We start from the raw sequence: 23769 nt of genomic DNA, 5'->3' as shown, positions 1-23769 counted from the left end.
TCGACTTAGAAATTCTGGTTAAGGTTTTGCATGTAACCACATTTAAGTCAATATCTCAGAAAATATATCATGTATTGCATTGAAACATTAGATATGTATTCCCAGATAACACATTTTTGAATATAATGCAAATTATGGGCCTTTATTATTTGACTTAGACATTCTTGTTAAGGTTTTGCATGTAAGCACACATAGGTTAATATCTCAGCAATTACTTGATGGATTGCATTGAAACTTTATACAATGGTACTCGACCTACTTAATTAACCAAATAAGATAACTCCAGTTTGCATTAAATTAAAATAATGGCCCCTTTTTTATTCGACATAAAAATTCTGGTTAAGGTTTTGCATGTAAACACTTTTAAGTCAATACCTCAGTGAATACATCATGTATTGCATTGAAATCTAATCTAACAGTGATCCATGCATGTTTTGCCAAAACGTTTCAATCCTTACATTGAAAAGCGGCGGAATAGTCGAGCGCGCTGTCTCTTTGACAGCTCTTGTTATAATGGTAGTAATGGGAAAGTAACTTACAAAGATTGATACGTGAAAAAGTCTGTATGTCTGTCCATCTGTCCATTAAAAATCGTGTCGGCTCCATAATTCTTGAACCACTTGAAGGATTTATAAATAACACAAATGTTCGCTATTTTGAGACGATGTTCAGAGCAAATGTTACAGCCAACTTGGCTCAAGCCATACTTTGAGGTCAAATGTCATATGTCTGCAATGCAGTTAACCATATTTAGATGATGTGCAGAGCGCATGTTACAACAAGCTCAATTCATGGTCACACTTTGAGGTCAAAGGTCATATGATTATGATATGACCTTTTTTCGTGGCCGCTCCATATAGCTTGAATCCAATGTAGGATTTTGAAATGACCTGCAACACAAGTTCTCATATTAAGACAATGTTCAGAGTACATATTTCATTCAGTTGGGTTCAAGGTTGAGGTCACACATAGAGATCAAAAGTCATTTGAATTTAATATGACTATTATTCATTTCTGACCATTTCTCTTGAACCCCATGGAAGATCTTGAAATTACTTGCCACAAATGTTCATCTTATTAATATGATATGCAGGGCGCATGTTACAGCCAGCTTGGTTCAAGGTGAAGGTCAGACTTAGAGGTCAAAGGTCATATGGGCTGCTCCATTTCTCTTTTACCCCTTGAAGGATTTTGAAAGTTCTTGCCACAAATATTCACCATATTGAGGCGATGTGCAGAGCACATGTTAAAACTAGCTCTGCTCAAGGTCAAGGTCATACTTTGAGGTCAAATGTCATGACTATAGTTCGTGTCCGCTGTATATCTTGGGAACCATTTGAAGGATTTTGAAATTACACTCCACAAATTCTCACCAAATTTAGTTGATATGCAGAGCACATGTTTCAAGATGTCTGTCTGTCTGTCCATCACAAATTGTGTCCCGCACCATAATTCTGGAATCGCCTGAAGGATTTTGTATTAACTCACCACAAATATTCATCATATTGAATTGATGTGCTTAATGGTTCAAGGTCAAGGTCACACTAAAAGGTCATATGACTGTTGAACTCCAACCACATGAGAATGCTGTTTTTGATAAAAACAAAAAACTGTCTAGTTATTTCAAAGTTTTGATATTGTATGATAGAATTTATGTAATATGATTTTGTATAAATTATAAATAATAAGTAAAAATATGCGTATTGTGAAGTAGCATCATTGTGCACTGTTAATGCTGTTCTAAATGTGTGAAAAGCTCCCTCTGCCATTTAGCAGAGTAAAAAACCAATAGTACAAACTGTTGCAATGGTAGAGCTGTTTGTTCGCAGTATGCCACATGTTTACTTTGCAGCAAATGTTGATGTGTTGAGAACAAACACTAACAAGGCTGTTGCATTACAAATGATATGGTATTAAATATCACAAGGTTTACAATAACCAAAACAATTTTAACTGAGAACAAACATGAGGTTTTTGATTTTGAAAATCTTCACTGCGTCCCATCTATGGGTTTAATGTTTTTTTCCCGATTTTTAACCAGGTTTTCAACGAAAACCGGGTTATTAGAATGAGGTTGTCGTTGGGCGGGCGGGCGGCGGGCGGGCGGGCTTTTGTCAAACATTGGTTTCTGTTCAATAACTTTAGTTAGCATTGATAGATATTGATGAAACTTGGTGTGTAGCTTATGGGAAGAGCTAGCTTAGGATTGCTTTTGAGTGGGGAGGGGCTAAGGTCAAGGTCACTATTACTTAAAATAGAAAAATGGTCAAGGTCACTGTTACTTAAAATAGAAAAATGGTTTCTGCCCAATAACTTTAGTTAGCATTAACCGATATTGATGAAACTTGGTGTGTAGGTAGCTTATGTGAAGAGCTAGCTTGGGGTTGCTTTTGAGGGGGGTGGGGCTAAAGTCAAGATCGCCTGTTACTAAAAATAGAAAAATGGTTTCTGCCCAATAACTTTAGTTAGGATTGATAGATATTGACGAAAGTTGTTGTGTAGGTAGCTTATGTGAAGAGCTAGCTTGGGATTGCTTTTGAGGGGGGAGGGGCTAAGGTCAAGGTCACTGTTACTGAAAATAGAAAAATGGTTTCTGCCCAATAACTTTAGTTAGCATGGATAGATATTGTCGAAACTTGGTGTGTAAGTTGCTTATGTGAAGAGCTAGCTTGGGATTGCTTTTAAGTGGGGAGGGGCTAAGGTCAAGGTCACTATTACTTAAAATAGAAAAATGGTCAAGGTCACTGTTACTTAAAATAGAAAAATGGTTTCTGCCCAATAACTTTAGTTAGCATTAACCGATATTGATGAAACTTGGTGTGTAGGTAGCTTATGTACAGAGCTAGCTTGGGATTGCTTTTGAGGGTGGTGGGGCTACGGTCAAGGTCGGCTGTTACTAAAAATAGAAAAATGGATTCTGCCCAATAACATAAGTTAGCATTGATAGATATTGATGAAACTTAGTGTATGGGTAGCTTATGTGAAGAGCTAGTTTGGAATTGCTTTTGAGTAGGGAGGGGCTAAGGTCAAGGTCACTATTACTAAAAATAGAAAAATGGTTTCCGCCCAATAACTTTAGTTAGGATTGACAGATATTGATGAAACTTGGTGTGTAGGTAGCATGTGAAGAGCTAGCTTGGGATTGCTTTTGAGTGGAGAGGGGCTACGGTCAATGTCACTGTTACTTGGAATAGAATTTTTTTTTTTGCCAAATAACTTTTGATAGCATTGATAGATATTGATTAAACTTGGTGTGTGGGTAGCTTATTAAAGAGCTAGCTTGGGATTGATTTTGAGGGGGGCGTCTCGTTTTGATAAAAGTAAAGATAAAGTCATACAACAAATTAATTGGCTATAATTTCTGATTGCCCATAACAAAAACCTGGTTTCGTCGTATTGCGGTGCTTCTAGTTCTCATATATTTTGGCCTTCGTCGATACTTAAAGTGCTAGCTCTTATACAAAAAAGTTGGGCACCAAGGGTTTTGTTTGCCACTGCACGTATCCAGAATTATGGCCCTTGAATAAGCAAAAATTGGCATTTTTGAATTGTGTCGCTTCAAACTAAAAATTATTTCACCTAGAGTCATATAACCTTGAGGGAATGTTGTTCGGGCAATGAAGTTGTGCACCTGGGGTTTTGTTTGCCACTGCACATATCCAGAGTAATGGTCATATAACCTTGAGGGAATGTTGTTCAGGCAATGTAGTTGTGCACCTGGGTTGTGTTTGCCACTGCACATATCCAGAGTAATGGTCAAATAACCTTGAGGGAATGTTGTTCAGGCAATGAAGTTGTGCACCTGGGTTGTGTTTCCCGCTGCATGCAATACTACCAAAGTTTTGCCCTTCAAGTACCACAAACTGGCATAGTAGAACTCCTCAATGTTATGATTATAAAAGTTTATATTGAAATAATTTGTGGTTGATAATTATATAACAGTTCGCAACAACTAAAGGATATGTTACATGCAACTCCTGATGCTTGTGTCATTAATATCACGAGAATTATTGATTATACACCGCCTAAGTCTGATGTATTACATTGCCCCATCGCTCCGTCAGAGCTTTACGTAGTTTTGTTTCTGCATGGGGTTTCCTGCTTTTGTATTCTATGAGTTCCTCGGGTAAACTTATAAAATGAAACTGAATATATACAGAGATGTAGTAAAACAAGTTGTTTTTTTCTGTTCCTGGGTTTGAACTATTAAGTTGGATTTATGTTCTGTTGGTTTTATCTTCATGTTTACCAAAATGTGTAATTGAGTAAAAGTAAAGTAAAGACAGTTAAAATGGTGACTTCATTGTGTTACTTTGTTATCATACAGAATAAATAACTTTTCAATTTGAGCCATTAAAGGTGTCTAATTTTTCAGTCCAATATAAAATCAAACATATATTTCGCCACAGCTATAATTAGAAAGTCATGTTTAAGAGGTAATCCAAATACTGCATGTAAAAACATTTAAATGCACATATTTTTAATTTGGCTTATTACATTTACTTTGAAGTAATTGCCAGAGAAATCGTTATTAGATCTTTTGTTTGTCTATTTTTCAAAAACCAAAAAGGTTTTGTGAGTGGTGGTGATGTTGTTGCAAAAACTTACACCTTGGTCATATCTCTAAACAGGAGTCAAGATAATCACATTTTGTTGGAGAAAATGTGTATGTCATTATCAAGGCTAAAAACGCATGCTTTGAATTATTGTTCAGTGATGTCCCTTGTACAGTTGAAAAAGAAATTTAACTTCTCTTTTTAGAAGAAGATTGCAAAGAACAGGAAAAGATTGAAAACAAGACCCAAAGTGAATTCTCACCCGCTGGAACATCCTTTGAATGTATGAATACCAAGCATCCAAGAAGTAAATCGGAAGCTGCACATCTAGAAAAACCTGTATCTAATGACAAATTCTGTATCATATCTCAAGGTTCTATTTTAGTTGTTCAAAGCATAGATAAACCTATGTGTTTGCTATCTTTGGGTGAGGCAAAGAATGCTTACTTTGAAGGGGACCTCTTATGTGTTGATGGTAGACTTTTTGTTTTGTTTACTGAGGGCAACATTCTGAAGTCAAATGAAGTTCCACAACTACCTTCTGGCGAGCAAAATGGCATGGCTCATTGTAAAGACTCATCATTTGCTCAAGAAAAAGATAAGTCGGTCAAAGAAAATGTTGAAAAACAGGGAAACACCCGAGATATGCTGGAACAAGACCATGCTGGGAGACCAACAACCAGACAACATAGTCTTGATAATTCTAGTGCTTTTGGATCCCAATTAAGTGTTGTAAAGCAGAAAAGAAAAGAGATAGTTCTTAGAAATGTCCCAACAATGGTTGTAAAAATCATATCACAGTCTTCATTTAAATCAGAATTTAGAACAAAGTTTCCTGATGCTGAATACAAAGTTAAGAATGAAAAAGGTAACACTGCAGACATTGTAATAAATGGGTCACTGGATTGTCAAGAGTGGTTTCAAAAGGAAATACATTATTGTAGAGTGACCATGAGTAATGTTCAATATGGTGAATTCATCCCCAAGTTGCCTGTCATATTAAACGAGTACATGTCAAAACGTTATGGCGAGCTTGGAACAGTTTTTTGGGACACGCTTTCTGAGAAAAATCAAATAATTGTATGGTGTTCTTCATCACCATCTGCTGATGAAGTGGTTAGCAAATTGAAGAAAGCAATCAAAAAAGTTGAACATTCCTGTGAGACTGGTAACTCTGCTTTGCCCCCTTTAATAATTAAGAAAATGAAAGAAATGCACAATGTTTTACATGTAAAAATTGATTGGAGTTTGGATGAAGTCTACACTTTCATTGTGTTTTGCTATCAAGAAGATGCTGCAGACATAAAGAAAGATTTAGAAGATTTGTGTTCATTTAAAAAATCAACAAAAGAAGATTCCTTCCATTCAACTGCTGATACATTTAAAGATCTTGGAGAGGCATTCAAGTACTCTATTGCGAATGCAAATGGCCAAACCATTGCAGTTTCAAATGTTGAAGCTGTGAATTTAGACGCAGACGCTATTGTTGTTCTAAAGGAAAATGAAAGCATGGAAGATGTTAGCAAATGTGAGTACTACATTTAATAGCTCAGAATACTGGTTTTGGGTTTACAATGCCCAAAGAAGGCCATGGCTGGTATTCATTAACCCTTTAGCACATAGGCAAGTGGCCAGATTACACCTCCCAGTCATTAGCCAACTTACTGATAAGCAGTCCTTATCTGTATAGGAATTTTAGGGAAATCGAAAAAGAGCAAATTATTACAGCAGTATGACCTTTAACTTAATATAACTCCAAATAATTGTGGCCAAATCTTTTTTATGTGAATACATTTTTTATAGATAATTAAATTATCTAAAAAATGGTGTCAATGATGAAATATAGAATTATTTTATTTCATCTGTGAATGCATTTCTAAGATGGAATTGTTAAATTTCTTTAAAATGTCATAACTTCATTAAATCAAATGAGAAAATTTCGGACCAAATTTTTTTACACTTTTTGAAACTGAAATCGGTCTGGCTTGGCCAAAATCGGTCCAGACCAGCAAATTGCCGGTTTTTAGAAGCCCTGTCCGGGATATTGTTAACTAAAAGAAAGATACAAAATTGAAGTATTGAAATGACCCTATTGAAATATGTGGGAGATGCATATACATCCAGTAGTGTATAGGGTAGGCCAGATTCGTTTACATCTGCTAATGAGCTTTGTCGGCCTATCTCGTATACATGCGCTAAAGGGTTAAACATGATCTAAGTAACAATTAAGCAATTTTCTAACATAAGTTAAATTTCCTAAAACCCATATATTTTTTTTATGAAGTTAACATGTATATCGCATGTTCAATAAAACAAGTGGTTATAATAATATATTTAGCCTCATTAACTTGATGACAGAAGCTCAGCTTATTTATAAAAAAATCCTCTACACTTTATTATGCTGTAAGTCAGTCTGTCAGCCATTCTGTCAGCCTGTCAGTCATTCAGTCTTTACATCACACTTTTTTTCTGATCAATAACTTGGTCATGACAAGTAGGTGACCCCTAATGATTTGTTAATCAGTAGGTCTAAGGTCAAGGTTGAGTGACCTTGAGGTGCAAACAGTTTCCACTCAATAACTTAAGAACACTTGAACCCAGGATCTTCATACTTATTATGCCAGTTGGTCATGACTAGTTGATGACACCTTTTTGGATCAGAAGTAAAAAGGTCAAGGGGAACGGTGTCCGCTAAATAACTAAAGAATGATTGCCCAGGAACTTGGTTTGCTAGTTAGTCTTGATAAGTAAATGACCCATATTGATTTTGAGGTCAGAAGGTCAAGGTCACTGGCTCTCAGGTGAAAATTAATTTGTTGGTCACCAGTCCCTTTTTCACACTTCTTTCACCTCAATAAACCAAAAAATGCTTGGACCAAGGAACTTCATACTTTGACCCAGAAACTTAATACTTGATATGCATCTTAGTCATGACCAGTAAAAGCACCTACATGTATGTTTGTTCGTCTGCAGCCCAAATGTCCAAATTTCATCATTGATTATTTCTCACCCAGGACAACACAATGGGAGGGACAAGTGGTTTTTAGCTCACCAGAGCACAAAGTGCTCAAGTTGAGCTATTGTGATTGGTCTTTGTCATCCCTCTGTCCGTCAGTCCGTCTGTCAACAATTGCTTAAAAAATTTATCCTCTGAAACTACCTGGCCTAATTAAATGAAACCTCACAGGAAGCTTCCTTGGGTGACCCTCTACAAAAATACAACAAGGGGTCATGATTGACAACAACAACAAAATTGCCGACTTCCTGTTTTGCTTTAAACAAACATCCCCTCTGAAACTACCACTCCAAATTCAATGAAACTTTACAGGAAGCTTCCTGGGATGACCATCTACAAAAATACAACAAGGGGTCACAATTGATCAGCAAAAAACCAACAACAGCAACAACAACAAAATGGCTGACTGTTTTGCTTTAAAAAAACATCACCTCTGATTGATCAACAACAACAGCAACAAAAACGAAATGGCCAACATTCTGTTTTGCTTTAAAAAACATCTCCTCTAAAACTACCAGTCCAGATTCAATGAAACTTTACAGGTGGCTTCCTTGGGTGACCCTTGATCAACAACAACAACAACAAAATGGCCAACTTACTGTTTTGCTTTAAAAAGCATCTTCTCTGAAACTACCAGTTTAAATTCAATGAAACTTTACAGGAAGCTTCCTTCGGTGACCCTCTACAAAAATACAACAATGGGTCACGTGTCACAATTGATCAACAACAACAACAACAACAACAACAAAATGGCTGCCTTCCTGTTTAGCTTTAAAAAACATCTCCTCTGAAACTGCCTCTCCAAATTCAATGAAACTTTACAAGAAGCTTCCTTGGGTAACCATCTACAAAAATACAACAAGGGGTCACAATTGATTAACAACAACAACAACAAAATAGCCGCCTTCCTGTTTTGCTGTAATAAAACATCTTCTCTGAAACTACCAGTTTAAATTCAATGAAACTTTAAAGAAAGCTTCCTTTGGTGACCCTCTACAAAAATACAACAATGGGTCACATGTCACAGTTGATCAACAACAACAACAACAACAAAATGGCTGCCTTCCTGTTTAGCTTTATAAAACATCTCCTCTGAAACTGCCTCTCCAAATTCAATGAAACCTTACAGGAAGCTTCCTTGGGTAACCATCTACAAAAATACAACAAGGGGTCACAATTGATTAACAACAACAACAACAAAATAGCCGCCTTCCTGTTTTGCTGTAAAAAAACATCTCCTCTATAACTATCGGTCCAAATTCAATGAAACTTTAAAGAAAGCTTCCTTTGGTGACCCTCTACAACAGTACAACAAGGGGTCACAATTGATCAACAACAACAACAACAGCTTTAAGAAACATCTCCTCTGAAACTACCAGGCCAAATTCACTGAAACTTTACTGCAAGCTTCACTGCATGACCCTCTACAAAAATACAACAAGGTATTTAGATAGATCAACAACAACAACAACAAAATGGCCGACCTACTGTTTTGCTTTAAAAAAAATCTCTGAAACTACCACGCCAAATACAATGAAACTTTACAGGTAGTTTCATTACATGACCCTTTACAAATATAAAATAAGGCATCGCCATCAGTAAAGATATGTTTAAATTGCAACATTTTTATTAATGCTTTATCACAGAGTTGTGGCCCTTTGCTTAGGTGAGCGTTTTAGGGCCCTCTTGTTCTAGTCTCTAGTTTGTTTTTAGTTCTTAATTATTATTTTTGAATAAATTATATTTGACATAGAAGAAAAATGTTGTGGTGTATTATTTTTGTAACAATTTATATCGCCTACTTCAATGATATTAAAGCTTGATTCTCAAAAATGTTTGGTTCAGATTGTTATATGTTTAATTATAATCATGTTTGCATTCATCACCTGTGTCATACTGTACACTCCCACATACCGGTAGCCTTTCATTGTTATATGTTACCCAGTCTTCGCACTAATTTTTTTCAAGCACTAGCCCAGTCGGGCTAGCAGCCTGGAAAAAGCACTAGCTGAATCAAGTTTCACTAGCCCTAACCAAATTAACTTTTTAACAGAGATATTTTAATATATGTGTAAGGTAATAAAGCTATAACACCAGTAAACTGTTTTCTCATTTTAATCTCTACTGTATTCCATCAACAATGAAAACACAAGGTCTTCTGACATCTCGCAGTTGCTTTCTCCGTCATTATCGTCTCCATCATACATCATCTTCTCTGGCACCAGTGATGTCGTAGTTGACTAAAAGTAATGCATCAGCATCAGGATTGTCACCAGGAGCCTTTCTTTTCGGGGTAGCTCCTTCGAAATTATGTAGAAGTGACATAAAAATAGACTGTATCCCGTTCTCAATTTTTCAAGCGTCCCTCAAGTAGACGAAATGTTACATTTTGAATAAGCGTTTATCGATCTGATGCGAATAGCGGTAAACCAGTCATGGTGCAAGCGTCTATTAACCGCATTTCAATAAGCGTCTAGGTAGCCTGTTGTAACAGATACGGATACCGATAGGTAAAACATTTCGGATAATTATTTTTTTGAAAAAAAACACTCGACAGGGCGGGCTAGTGACTTGATTTTTTAGTCGATGGTCGAGTGGGTTACGTCGAAGACTGGTTACCAATAAGGCAATGCATCTAGTACATCTTTCTTGCAGTATTTTTTAAAAGGAAACCTTAATTGATATTTTTAACAATATTAGTTAAGAAGAAGTCAGCCTTAGTAAGTCTTTTAATACACTTCATTTTCTTCTTTAAGAGGTAGCAGGGAGATTTGTTTCCCTCAAAAAGCATTTCCTTGATACAGTTGATAAAAGGGATATCTAATGTTGTTACAAGAAATTAGTATACTAAAAGGGATATCTAATGTTGTTACAAGAAATTAGTATACTGCCAAGGATTAGCTGCATCTTGAAGACCTTATGCTGTTTTTTTAGAAAAAAAATCAATTATCAAAGGACTAAATGTAATAAAATCATTTGTATTTTTTTTAAGAAAAAAAATCATTGGGACCTGACGCAATAATGATCATGACACTTGTACATATATACAACAATGTTCACAAATATTGTTTTTCAGTATATTGAAGAAAAACTAATCAAAGTATTGAACTCAACTTAAATGTTTTCTTTGATAAATGTGATTAGTGTCCCATTCATTTCCACACATATAACCTACTATTTCTAGGTGTTTTTTCCCCCATTTTTTTCAGCTTTTTCAAGAAGTGGAAATCAGATTGTTGTTGAGTATCCTCAGGGGAGACATGAGGAAATGCGGGCAAAGTATAAAGTAGCCGAGTCAATGACATATGCTCTAGTTGAGATAGAGAAAGGAAACTGTTTTAAAGTAGCAGTTGCGTGTAGTGAAAGTAAATCGTGGACAAATGGATACAAGTACTTGAAATTTGTTCTGTCTGCGATTTTTGAATTTTTCAAGCAAAATGCAGGTAGTCCATATTTCTTCTTTTTGTGTACCTCAGATGAATTTGGGTACAGAACTTGTCAGCAAATACTACGAGAAGGAAAGCCGAATGATTATGGCAAGAACATTTTATCATTATCATTATACGTGTATGTATCAAACATATATTTGTTGATTTATATTTGCCAGATGACTTCACACGTATACATGTGTTTATAATATATAGATTCTTATAGATATATATAGAAAATAATTTTCAAAAATATGTTTTTAGTCCAAATATTCTGCAAAGTGCCCCATTGTGTGCATTCTAGTATGATGTTTATGGTTTTTAAATACTATAAGTTTAAATACAGACATTTTTTTTTTATTTCTCTTTATTAATCAGTCTTTTCGATGAAAGGAGGATATTAATTTATTTTTCATATTATCATTGAAATCAAGGTTTCTCCGCAAAAATATTTTTTTTAAATATGACTCTTCTCTATGTAAATTCACAGTTTGAGATCTTTTTAAAATTATTTCTTTTTTATAAAAATGCAATAATTTATATTAAAATGTCCTAACTAATATATTATGAATATTTTAAGACAAAGATATGATGTGTTTAAATTGATATTTTTTTTAAACAACTGTTGAAAATGGAGACTGGATTATAATGTGAAATAAGATTTTCAAGTTGTTGGTGCAATGATATACTTTGCATTTCATTTAAAACAATTCCCCTGTATGAGTCTATTTGAATGTTTGAATGAAAAACAAAATTGTCATCGCCCAACACAACAAGCTATACAGTATTTAAAACACAATAGTTTGCCTCTCTATGAATGATAGCTTTTCTTTTATTGTAGAAGAAACAAGTTCAACAAATGATGAACTTGCACATGCACCAGAAGGGGTCGATCAAAACAGTGATACAATTACAAGCACTGCTGCGAATCAGCTGGCAGCAGGTAACTACATTTATTTCATGTCTTGAACCATTTAGAATTTGTTCTTTAAGTTTGCACTGCAAGCTTTATAAAGTAAAGAAAAGAAACCTTGCACTATTACTGAACTTTCCCTGGAGATATATTCTCAAACCATCTTTAATTCAAATTTTACCTCTGTTTTTGAACAGGGTTGTTTTCAACCCTGTTCAGTGTAGCCACAAACTCCACACTCACAACATAAATTGCCTATTAACAGTAACAAGTGTCGTCTGCCTCTTTACCAACAAAAATATAGTTTGAGAAAGTGCGCCCAAAAATGAATGAACATCGAAATGTAAACAAAGAATTACTCTCCACTTAAAGCGCATCATTCAATCACATGACACAATGATCTCATCCCCTGCGCACAGTTTCCCCGCTGAAAACATCAGGTGATAGCCCACTTGGGAATAACAAATGCACGCCATTTTGACAGGCTGAAGTGCTGATGATATATAAATAGAAGAGATTTGCTGACCATATTATAGACATAGAAGGAAAAAAATAAGTTTTGAAATTAATGATTTTTTAAGACTTATTTTGTTTAATTTATTTTATATACTTTTTATAGTGTACGTATAGACGGATATTTGTGTATTTTTTTTTGAAAATGGCATTTTATTGAAATGAATTGAGTTATATTTTTTGCTGGTTAGGTGTAAATATGAGAAAATATCACGGATTTATTAACTTTTTTAGGTGTTTCATTTACAGTTGTTTGAAAGCAATTATTTCAATTTTGATCATTTTAATTAAGAAATTATTTCTCTTGAATCTGTTGTATTTTCGAAGTTGTTTTGTGAATAACAATGCAAACATAGGCAAACTTTTGCGAAGGCCTACAAAAAAAATACATTTGGTTTGGGTAACCCGACCCTACCTAAGGAATAGGCGCCGACCCTACCATTTTTATTGTCAATTTGAAAAAAAAATGAAAAACTAAAAAAAAAACTTTAAAAAACTTAAATGCTTATACAGAAGATATCTTTAACACTATTCTCCAATGATGAAAATAACATTCTTATATAAAGCCTTATAAAAAAAAACAAAAAAAACAGCCTTCCTACCCTACCTATTTTTGAAAAGGATGTTAACCTAACCAAACAATTTATTTATTTAGGCGTAATGAGTAAAGTTTGTTTAGTATATATTTCATTTTCTTGGTTGGGAATAGCACAAGCATTCACCCTTTTTTAATTAACTCTCTGAGCACAAAGTGCTTGGATGAGTTATTGTGGTAGGTTAACTAAGGATTTCATGCATCTGGCGTCAATCGTCAATAATTTATTTGTGTACACCAGTGCTCCAGCCAGGATCTGGAAAGTGTAGGGCGCTATGCCAGAAAGGGCACTTTCAATGGGTACCGAATGACCCTAAATGGGGCACTTGCAACGATCAATGTTTCAATTCATATTGCGTTTGTGTTGTACTTTCAATACTAATCTTTTGTTATGAATATTATAAAAAAAACATAGCTGGTACAAAAGTATCTTTACTTAAGTGTTAGAATAGTTTATGTTTTTTTTCTGAAAAGTGTCTTGACTTTATGTCCAATAGATTTCAAATATAGTTATTTTTAAACAACAGCACTTAGTCAAACAAAAGAGCACAGCAGGTTGTAATAAAAAGACAACAAGGTGCTGGAAAAGGGCAGCAGGGTGCTCCCCCTGCTATTTAGTCCAAGCAGTAGCACTGATGTACATGTTAGAGGCCACAACTTTATTCTTCTGAAAATTGGTCAGAATGGTTGTATTGATGAAATTTTAAACAGGTTAGAAAATGGGTTACCGTCTTGGTTAAAAAATTAGTTCACTTACGGTCAAATCTTTGTTTACTCAAGAGACTTCTTTTGCTTTTTAGAAACTTACTTATGCTGTAGAAGCTGCTTTTTTTGGTTCCATCTTTGTGAAACTTGATCAGAATGTTTGTCTTCATGAAGTACAAAATAGTTAAACTTAAAATAATGCAAAAATATATTTTACCGTTTAAAAAAGTTTATACTTAATGTGAAGAATGCTTCTGGGTATAAAAAGAAAAAGAAAAGAAATCAATGTCTTAATAAGATTTGAAAATGCTTATAATATATAGGCATGTTGTTTGGTATATTTAAACCTTACTATTTCTTTGAACATCATACAATTAAAAGCAATAATCAAGGACACAAGGATAATAAGATTGTTGTTTTAAGTTTTGATGTATTTCATTCAGAAAATGAAGCCTCAAGATCTGCAAATGAAACAACTGGAGGAAGCCGAACAGAATCAAGTAAACTGAAAGTTCATGTTTTGAAAGAAGAAATAATATCTGTCAAGGTAAAATGTTATTGGATATTTGAGTTCTTTGACTCTTTTCTTTGTAGAGCTGAATTAAGCATTTGTGTAGCAAATCAACTTGTATATACTAGATGGAAGGATAAAATGTTAAAAGTGGTAATAGATATAGTATACTGTGCTGTTGACTAGACATAAGATTAAAATTTTCTATTATGTTGTCATGGCAATAAAGAGCATAGCCCAGTTTTGCCCTATTCGGAATTCTATATTTTTTTCAAACCTTGTGTCAACTCTTCTGAAAAATCCGAATACTAGCTGATCAGTGCAAATAAGGTTAAAGAAGATAAAACAGAATAACAACTATTAACCATTGATACCAATTTGAAGCACTGACTCCAATAATATACAATACAAATGTGATTTTGAAAAAGACGTATCCTTCTGGTTTTCTTTTTAACCAGGTTTTCACATAGTGAAAACTGGTAATAAGAGTGACGAACGTCGTTGTTTGGGCGGGCTGCCGGACGGCGCCAACTCACCTATAAAACTGAATAATTTCAGTAAAGGTTGACATATCTTCACCAAACTTGGTCTATAAGAAGAGTTTATAGATATCTTTCATGGGATTGGGTTTGGGGTCCCTAGGGTCAAGGTCAAGGTCACTGTTGCAAAAAAACAACAGTTGAAACTGAATAACTTAAGTTAGGGTTCACATACCTTTTCCAAACTTGGTATAAAGGAAGAGTTTATGGAGACCTTTCATGGGATTGCATTTGGGGCCCCTAGGGTCAAGGTCACTGTTACTAAAAAATAGAAAAAGGGTTGAAACTGAATAACTTAAGTCAGGGTTGACATATCTTGACAAAACTTGGTATGAAGGAAGAGTTTATGGAGACCTTTCATGGGATTGCGCTTGGGGTCCCTAGGGTCAAGGTCACTGTTACTACAAATAGAAAAACACAAGCTGAAGTTCTTGAGACTGTCAATCATTGAGAACCTGGTTTCATCACATGGTGACCTTTCTTGTTTTTGTATATGCCTAAAGATGTTTATTATACAGAGTACGCTTAAATTTTACTTGAAAAATTGTATGGAAAAGATAATCTGTTGCAATCTATAAAAAAAAGCTCAATATAAAATAAAATGTTTATCATACACATGGAAAATTTTCTCACCTGCAAAATTATAAAGAAAGAAATGCACTTAAACATGTTGTTATTGAAACATAATAGAAAATAGGGACAAAAGTAAACAAAATAATATTATATTTTTACCTTCATCACTTGTAACATTTCTTCAATTTATCATGATTTTGATGTTGATTACAATGCTGCATTAAGTTATCAGTAAACAACAATTTGAATCTGTCATCCCAATCCTCTACATGAAGCCCTCATATTATTTGTTGTTGACATGAATTGTATAAAGTACAGCCTTTTATTCTTATGCATTGATTGATTACCATATAACTTGGTACAAATGTTTTCCTCATTGTGATGATGTGCAGTGACCTTGACCAAGGTCCACATCTCAATGGTCAAGGTCATGCAAGACATTTAAAGGTCAGATTACACGCTTGTGTCTGCACTATAACTTACCGATGCATTGATGGATTGCCATATTACTTGGTACAAATGTTTTCCTCATTGAGTGACATACTTATTTGAAACTTTTGTTGTGACAACATAAACATTTCTCCGGGATCTCTTCAATTTCATTATGTCAGTATTTAGAAAAAAACCTAACCTTCTTAAAAAACAACGGCAGGGGATACATCCATCCTTTGGACTGCCTTTTGTACTTTAATATTCTCAACAACTAAGTAAAGTATTTCAAACATGTGGTTTAATGGAACAAACAACACTGTCATCGCAACAGTTTGTACTCTTGGTAATAACAAGGAAGCGGCTTTAAGGTAGAGGGAGTTATTCACACCTTCACACATTGACAGTGCACAATGATGCCATGTTATGTCTATTTGTTTTTAATACATAATCATTCTATGTAAAAACTAGCGTTCATGAAATGGACAGAAAAAACCTCATCAAAAGCCTACAACTACATATATAAATCGTAGGCATTTTATTATGTATGTGTCTCAGCTATAGTAAGGATCAATATTGTGCCTGACTCAGCATGGCAAAATCGGACAATCATGACCTTTAACTTTGAGCCCCTAGCTATAAATCTGCTTTATCATTTTTAAAATATTTTTAATGCATGTTTATTGGTGGAATGTGGTTCTGCACTTTAGATTCATGACTTTTTTTCTCTTATTTGTTTCAGGCAGATGTGATTGTTAACTCGACAAATGAAGACTTGGACTTGGAACAAGGATATGTGTCTGCAAAGATAAATAAATATGCAGGAAAAAAACTGCAAAAAACTGTGAATAAAGAAGCTAAAAAGATCAACTTCAACTTCTGGGATTACATAGTTACTGAGGCGTTTGATCTAAGCAATTGTAAGCATATATTTCACTGTGCCCTCGAGCCATTGAAAGACATTGACCAGAAGGATATCTGTCTATTGGTATGATATCTTTTTCACTTCAGGCATTTCATTTTGATAAAAAGGGTAGATTTAATTTGGCAACGTTGTGACTTATTTCTATAACAGTTATTATAAGTAATAATAATGACTTTTTTAATCATCATGTTAGTTGGCACAGTCATAGATGGCAGTATTGGCCAATCTCTTGCAATTTGACATATAACTGCACCTGGTTTCAAGGTATAAAAATAAAGATACAAATAATGTTATGGGGTTTCTTCTTGAATAGTTTCTTTTAAGAATATGATCTGGTAAGCCGATAATAAGCTGGTGGTAAGCTTGTGCCTTTAACGTAATACAAGTCATGAGAGTCTTGCAAATTTCATTAATATTAATGTACCTGTAAAAAAACTGTAACTTAAAAGGCGCCAGCTTACCACCAGTTAACCAGATCCCTATTTCCATTATAATTATGTAAGTTGACTTCATTATTGGATCTGTCAAACTGCTTTTTAATAATAATAGAACCAAATTTGTCACAAAGTTGGAACTATAAATTCTGAAACAGTTAAAATGTAATGAAACATTTTATGCATATGCTCTTAGCACATTTTAATGCCAAGTCTGTAGGAATGAATTTAATTTGTAATTTTTTTACCAAAAATTAGTTTTCCCGGTTATGCATCTGAAAACACTTATTGTATCGTTATGTTCCTCTATGATATCGAAATTGCAGAAAAAATACAGTTAAAAAGGTAGAAAATAGCCAGTTAGCCTCACGGCCATGGGAACATTAACAAAAGTTGTAGATATGTTCACCTGTTAACAATACATTGATAATATCACGTGATAATGTCAATCAACCAATGACGCAACACCACAGCTGTAATTAATTTTCAATTGCATTAGAAACATGATTGAAAATTGTGGTCTTCAAAGACAATATTTGAGCAAATATCAACATTTGCTGAAGGGTTCTAGCTTTTGGTATTTTTGTTTCAACACTCCTTTTGATTTGCCACAATTTATTTCATAATTAAAAAAACAGTGCATGTTACAAACCATGATCGAGGTACTGTAAGCTATTTATGTTTATAAGATATCATGGTAAGGGTTGAAAGGGTCATGGAAACCAAATATTTAGAAAGAGCGGGGTGGTCTTTCCTGAACGATACTATTACTTAGATGTTACTCACGAGTGTGTTCTTGTGCTGAATCTAGGACACCTGAATTCTCTGATGAATTTTTTTTCTAACACTTCAATATTTACAGAATATGCGGGCAATGGTTCGAATGCTGTTGAATGAAGCAAACAAAATGAGCTGCCACTCCATTGCTCTGCCGGCACTTGGAACTGGCAATCTGGGTTATCATCCCAAGGATGCAGCAAACGCGATCTTCCTTGCTGTCTGTGACTTTGTAGAACTCAATGGCGACACGAGCCATCTGCAAGAAATAAAAATTGTCATATATGAGAAAGATGAAAACACATTTCAGGTATGGATAGAAAATTGAGGAATCACATTAAACCATTCAATGTCATGAGTAAATGATCAAGCTGAACATTCTTTCTTATATTACTAGAAGCATTTGATATTGTGACCAACGCTTTAACCCAGTTAAAGGCACTTACATTTTTGTTATTGACAATGTTAATGAATGACTTAGTTTGCCAATAGACTGATATAAAAGTGTTTTAAAATGATACAGCATGACAAAATATTTTAACATATTGCACTATAAATTTGATTCATTGCTTTTCTGTTTTATTTTACTTAATTGTCCAATTTCAAGTGTTGAAAAACCTTGTTTCATACCATACTTTTAACCTGGAGGTTATAAAGTTGTCATATCTGTATGACTATTTTTTCAGGCTTTCAAGAAGGTTCAAGCAGAAATGGCCCAAGGTAACCATTTTACATAATTATTCATATTTCTGTAGGTTTGAATAAAGAACTCAATCTGGAATGCATAAAGAAATGAGAATAGACAAAAATAGGAAAAAACCTGTATAATAATGATACCACATCAAGAATTATTACATATATAAGTTAGCATGGACACTGAAATCTTTTAAGTTGACAGCGATGCAAAAGTGAATGGGGAATGTCAAAAACTAAAACAGTTAAAAAATACTTGTTTAATTTAGCCTTGATGAACAACCTTTTTAGGGAGTGAAACATTTTTTCTTGGCAACAAGTTTTGGGTTAGTTTAAGAGTTAAACAAATTTTTTAACAAACTTTGGATCAAAAAGCATTCACATTATAACGGGAAGGTCTGTCAAAATTAGTACCTCGTTTTAATGTCAAAATGCCCCAGACTATTCAACAATGTCTTGAGAGATCTTGATGATACCTTGTCAAATAAGAAAGTTATTAAAAAAAAAAATGAAATTTTGTGGATGAAATTCAATTCTGAGGTTACAAAAATGCATATTATCTTTTTTAAAATAGTTGCAATCAACACAAAGTTCAACAACATTGTTGATTTGGCTGCATTCTGATAAATTTGACTCACAAACATATTCTTTTTGTATTAAGACATTTCCGGGAAAACGTAAATGCTTTTTGATTTGAAATCTGATAAAATTATATTATTTTGCAAAAATGTTCAATTCCTAATTACAGATTTTCATGTTGCATGGGATATATGAGTCATGCTTGTTAAATATTGAATCTCAAAACTAAATAGAAGTTGATTTTTTAAAACAATTAAAATTTTGGTTCCTCAATTGACTTTTGCCGACCCTTAAAATCTAAACATTTGCCTCTTTATAACAATAGCAAGTATTATTATTAGCAACCTTAGGTCAAAATACAATGTAAATAGTTATATCTTGAAGTTTACTCTTGATAAATGTGGAAACCCTTTGAACAGCTTTTTATCAAGTGGATGCTTATCACATCTTCACTATAACTATTTGTCTTCATATATACCTCATATTTCCGATAACACTTCCATGTCAGGGTCACCATTCCAGGTTAAGAGTTTGCAAATGTATTTCTTGTCCACTTTATGTCACTTACAACCTGATATTTAGGTATCATGTTATTTACCCCACACTCAAAATGTGTCCTGCCCAGTTTTAGGATATACTGGTTCCAATGGACTGAATAATCATTTTTTTTACAAGCTGTTTATTTAGAAATACAATAGCTCTACAGGTGAGAAGGTTAATTCTCTGTCCTGCTGTGTATTTGCTTTTAACTACTTTTAAGTGGACTTTATAAAAACTTTTGTTGCAACAGTGTAACTCTCATTCATATTGTTTTGAAGTCCTTATATTATTTTTCAAGTACATTTTCATAGTTAATTTACAAACAAAAAGGCCCACAAGTTGTTTTTAAGTTGTTTATTATTAATAAGTCAATATGATGAAAGCCATAATACGCTCTTAAATTCTTTAATGGTAACAGTGCATGCCTATTTTTAGTAAGTTTGTAATTGTTGTGTCGTCGGCAAAGCAGATATTATCATCCTCTGCTTCGTCGTTGTTTTAACACTTTTGAATCTAAAACTACTTGATGTGAGAAACTGCAAATTGGTCGTGGTCAGTAAGTGATTTTTAGCTAGACTATTCAAAGAATAGGTGGGCTATACTACTCGTTCCGTCGTCACTGTCGGCGTCCGTTAAAGTTTTGGGATATTCACTTATAAGTCCAATACCCTTTATTCAATTGACCTAATACTTCACACAGTTGTTCAGGGCCATCACATGATGAGGTTAGATAACTCCATGTTATTCTGTACACAGATTATGGTCCCTGACTATGGAACTTAGGTTAAAGTTTTCGTGCAGGTTGGGATATTTATTAATAACTTCTATACCCTTTGTTCAATTGACTTAATACTTCACACAGTTGTTCAGGACCATCACACGATGAGGGTTCATAACTCCATAATATCCTTAATACAAGTTATGGCCCCTGATTGACTTAGGTTAAAGTTTTAGGGCAAGTTGGGATTTTCACTTAAAACTTCAATACCATTCATTCAATTGACTTGATACTTCACACAGTTGTTCAGAGCCATCACATAATGAAGTTAGATTACTCCATATTATCTTTTAAACAAATTATGGTCCCTGATTGACTATGGAACTTAGATTAAAGTTTTAGGGCAGGTTGGGATATTTATTAATTACTTCTATACCCTTCATTCAATTGACTTAATACTTCACACAATTGTTCAGGACCATAACCCATTGAATTGACGTGATTGACTTAGGTTAAAGTTTTAGGCAAGTAAAAATTAAGGGCAAGTTGGGATTTTAATAAAAAACTTCTATACCGTTCATTCAATGCACTTAATAAAATTCAAAATTATTTATGACCATCTTACAACAAGAAAATAACACCATTTTAACCCTAAATACAAATTATGGCCCTTGAATTTTTAAAAAAAAAATTATTTTATTTTTTTTAAGTCTTTTGAAAGGCATTTATGTATATTCTTAACCACATTTTCATAATGGAAATGAAGTTACTTGAATGACAAATGCATCATTGTTTGGGTGGGCTGGTGGGAGGGCAGCATCAAAGTTACCTTATGTATCGAATAATTTTAGTTAGGTTTGACATAAAGAGACTTGGTAATATTACATCGTTATTGTATTCACTTCTAAGTCAAAGCGGCATAGTCGAGCGCACTGTCTTACGACGGCTCTTGTTAGATGATTATTATGATTGATGATTGTCCGTCATCTGTCATCCGTCCACACTTTGTTTGTTAACACTCTAGTGGTCAAATTTTTGCCTCAATTGTCACGAAACTTGGTCAGGATGTTTGTCCCAGTAATCACTCGGACGAGTTGGAATATTGGTCATCTGGCGTCAAAAACTAGGTCACAGAGCCCAAATATGGAAAAACTTGTTAACACTCTAGAAGTAACATTTTCAGCTCAAATATCCTGGAAATTTGTCAGAAAGGTTGTTTAAATAATTAGCAACATTGCTGTAGTTACCCGAGATTGATTGCGCTTTAATGATAGAAATTACCTAAAATTGCTCTTGTCCTATCAATAAGTTTTTAAGCATTTGTCCAATCATCACAAAATTTGGTGAGAATGTGGATGGGCATAATACATCAGAGAAGCCAAATCCCTGTTATTGCCCTTTAATTATTAACAAGTCTATAGCACAAAGTTTTACTCAGGTAAGCTATATAGGGCCAACTTGGCCCTCTTGTTTGAATTTACGATGAACAGGTCAAGGTCATGGTGATCTTTACGAGAGAAATTTTAGGCCCTCACGATTATCCTATTTATGGAATTCTAGATTTTACTATAAGATAAGCATTAATAAATAATGCTTCGATGGTTAACATTATATGCTATCACCCTCTGTGACATTTGATATTTATTTTATGATTATAACCAAAACAACTTTAATAATCTACAAATATTCATGGAGTCAACAAGAACATAGTGATCAACTAGATAATGAATGAATTATTTTTTTCCGGCTTTATTATTATGTCATATGATAAACTGTTTCCGGTTTATTGCTTTTCTATCTTTAGCGTCTTCTTACAGGATTTTCTATTTATCAAATTCACTGGTACATTTATAAAAAAAATTAACACATACATAATGAGAAACTTCATTTTAAAATTGATAAATCATTCAATAACAAATTTGTCGATCAGTTCTCAATCAGTTTTTATTTTCACAAATAAGTTTTTGGTCGAAAAGTTCTGCAAAAAGTTGACTCGATCTAGTGGAATTTCCAATTGTCTATTTTTAGACCCATGTGAGGGTAATATCATAATATCACCCGGTGAGAATTGTTATGTCAGGGTAACAGTACGGATTAGCTAATGTTGTGTATTTGCCTGAGCCCGATAGGGCGAAGGCAAATACAGCTGACTGAGGACAAATAACGGGAATAGTGACATTGCACATACGTATGAATAAAGATCTGTACATTGTGAGGAAGCATGTCTTTTCGTCTTAATTTTGTAAATCGTTTGCCAAAACGTCAAATGTTTCACCTTTGTCATCCATTTTGTCGGCATACTTAATCATAATAGTCGTGAAATCTACCAACGGGTTAAATACAACTGCATGTTATGTCAAACCGTACAAAGTGGTTCAATCATTTAATAGGTTCAAGTATTCCAAATAAAGTTATACGAAGCACAAAAATTTCAAAACAGTTGGAAAACGGAAAACAAAATGTCTACCTTTAAAAATAATTTCCAGCATATTTTTCATATTAAGCGAGTTTCGACAGCCAATGAAAGTTGACCCAAAGAATAAAGGTAAAGGTTGTACTGTTGCCATTTTGCAAGTTATAGTGTGTTGTCTCTTTTCAACAAACTTTTAAAAATTAAAACAATATGATATATAAATATTTGCAAAAGTACCCAAATTAATTAATAGACCTTTAATAGACTTCAAAACCGTTATAAAAAGTCAAAGATTACAAAATCATTGCTCAGAACATTATCAAATATCACACATTTTTTGTGTCAATCACAAATTACAAAAAAGTAGTTAAAAGTGAAAACATTGCAGTACAGAGAATTTTTCCCTGTTCACCTGGTAGAATATGTGCCATTGCTTAGAAAAGGGTTTGTACAGAGCCCTATAGGGCCTGTTTGAATTTCTGAAGACTTGTCACCTGTTAGGTAGCCATGCTTTAGGTATGTTGTCTCTAGGCAATCTGTGTCTCGTCCGTATCTCATACATATAATATATTGATCGATGTGAGATGTCCTTAAGACACATCAATAATTCTGGGTTTTGAGAATTGCATTTGTGTCGCATCGTATCCTATATTGAGTAATTTTAATGAAACTATTATCACATGTTGTACAAATTACTCAATATAGCAGAGCTTATGTTGGAATCTGTTTTAGTTACTGTCAAAAAAACTAGCTTCATAAGTACTGGTAAGTACTAGTACTACAAATGTATATGTGGGGAAATAGCTTTCTTCCCCACTTTATGGTTTGCTGCATAATACATCATACAAACAAGTATGTCTGTCTGTTCATGAATGTAACATTACGGCATTCTGATAAGCACTTATTTCTCAC

The 23769-nt window shown here is 33.9% G+C and overlaps 1 protein-coding gene across 1 annotated transcript in view; it reads left to right on the top strand.

Moving 5' to 3' along the window:
* LOC128211427 (uncharacterized) overlaps window positions 1-23769 on the top strand; it is a 112916-nt gene that overhangs the window by 54184 nt on the left and 34963 nt on the right. The window contains exons 19-25 of the mRNA XM_052916206.1: window positions 4762-6084; window positions 10782-11108; window positions 11842-11943; window positions 14170-14273; window positions 16521-16766; window positions 18000-18224; window positions 18601-18634. Coding sequence (XP_052772166.1) covers window positions 4762-6084; window positions 10782-11108; window positions 11842-11943; window positions 14170-14273; window positions 16521-16766; window positions 18000-18224; window positions 18601-18634 — 2361 coding nt within the window. The remainder of the gene's footprint in view (window positions 1-4761; window positions 6085-10781; window positions 11109-11841; window positions 11944-14169; window positions 14274-16520; window positions 16767-17999; window positions 18225-18600; window positions 18635-23769) is intronic.

The sequence above is a fragment of the Mya arenaria genome, chromosome 12, assembly GCF_026914265.1.
Source record: "Mya arenaria isolate MELC-2E11 chromosome 12, ASM2691426v1".
Taxonomy (NCBI): domain Eukaryota; kingdom Metazoa; phylum Mollusca; class Bivalvia; order Myida; family Myidae; genus Mya; species Mya arenaria.
Note: the sequence above shows the minus strand (reverse complement) of the source record. Positions and strands in the feature narration are given on the sequence as shown.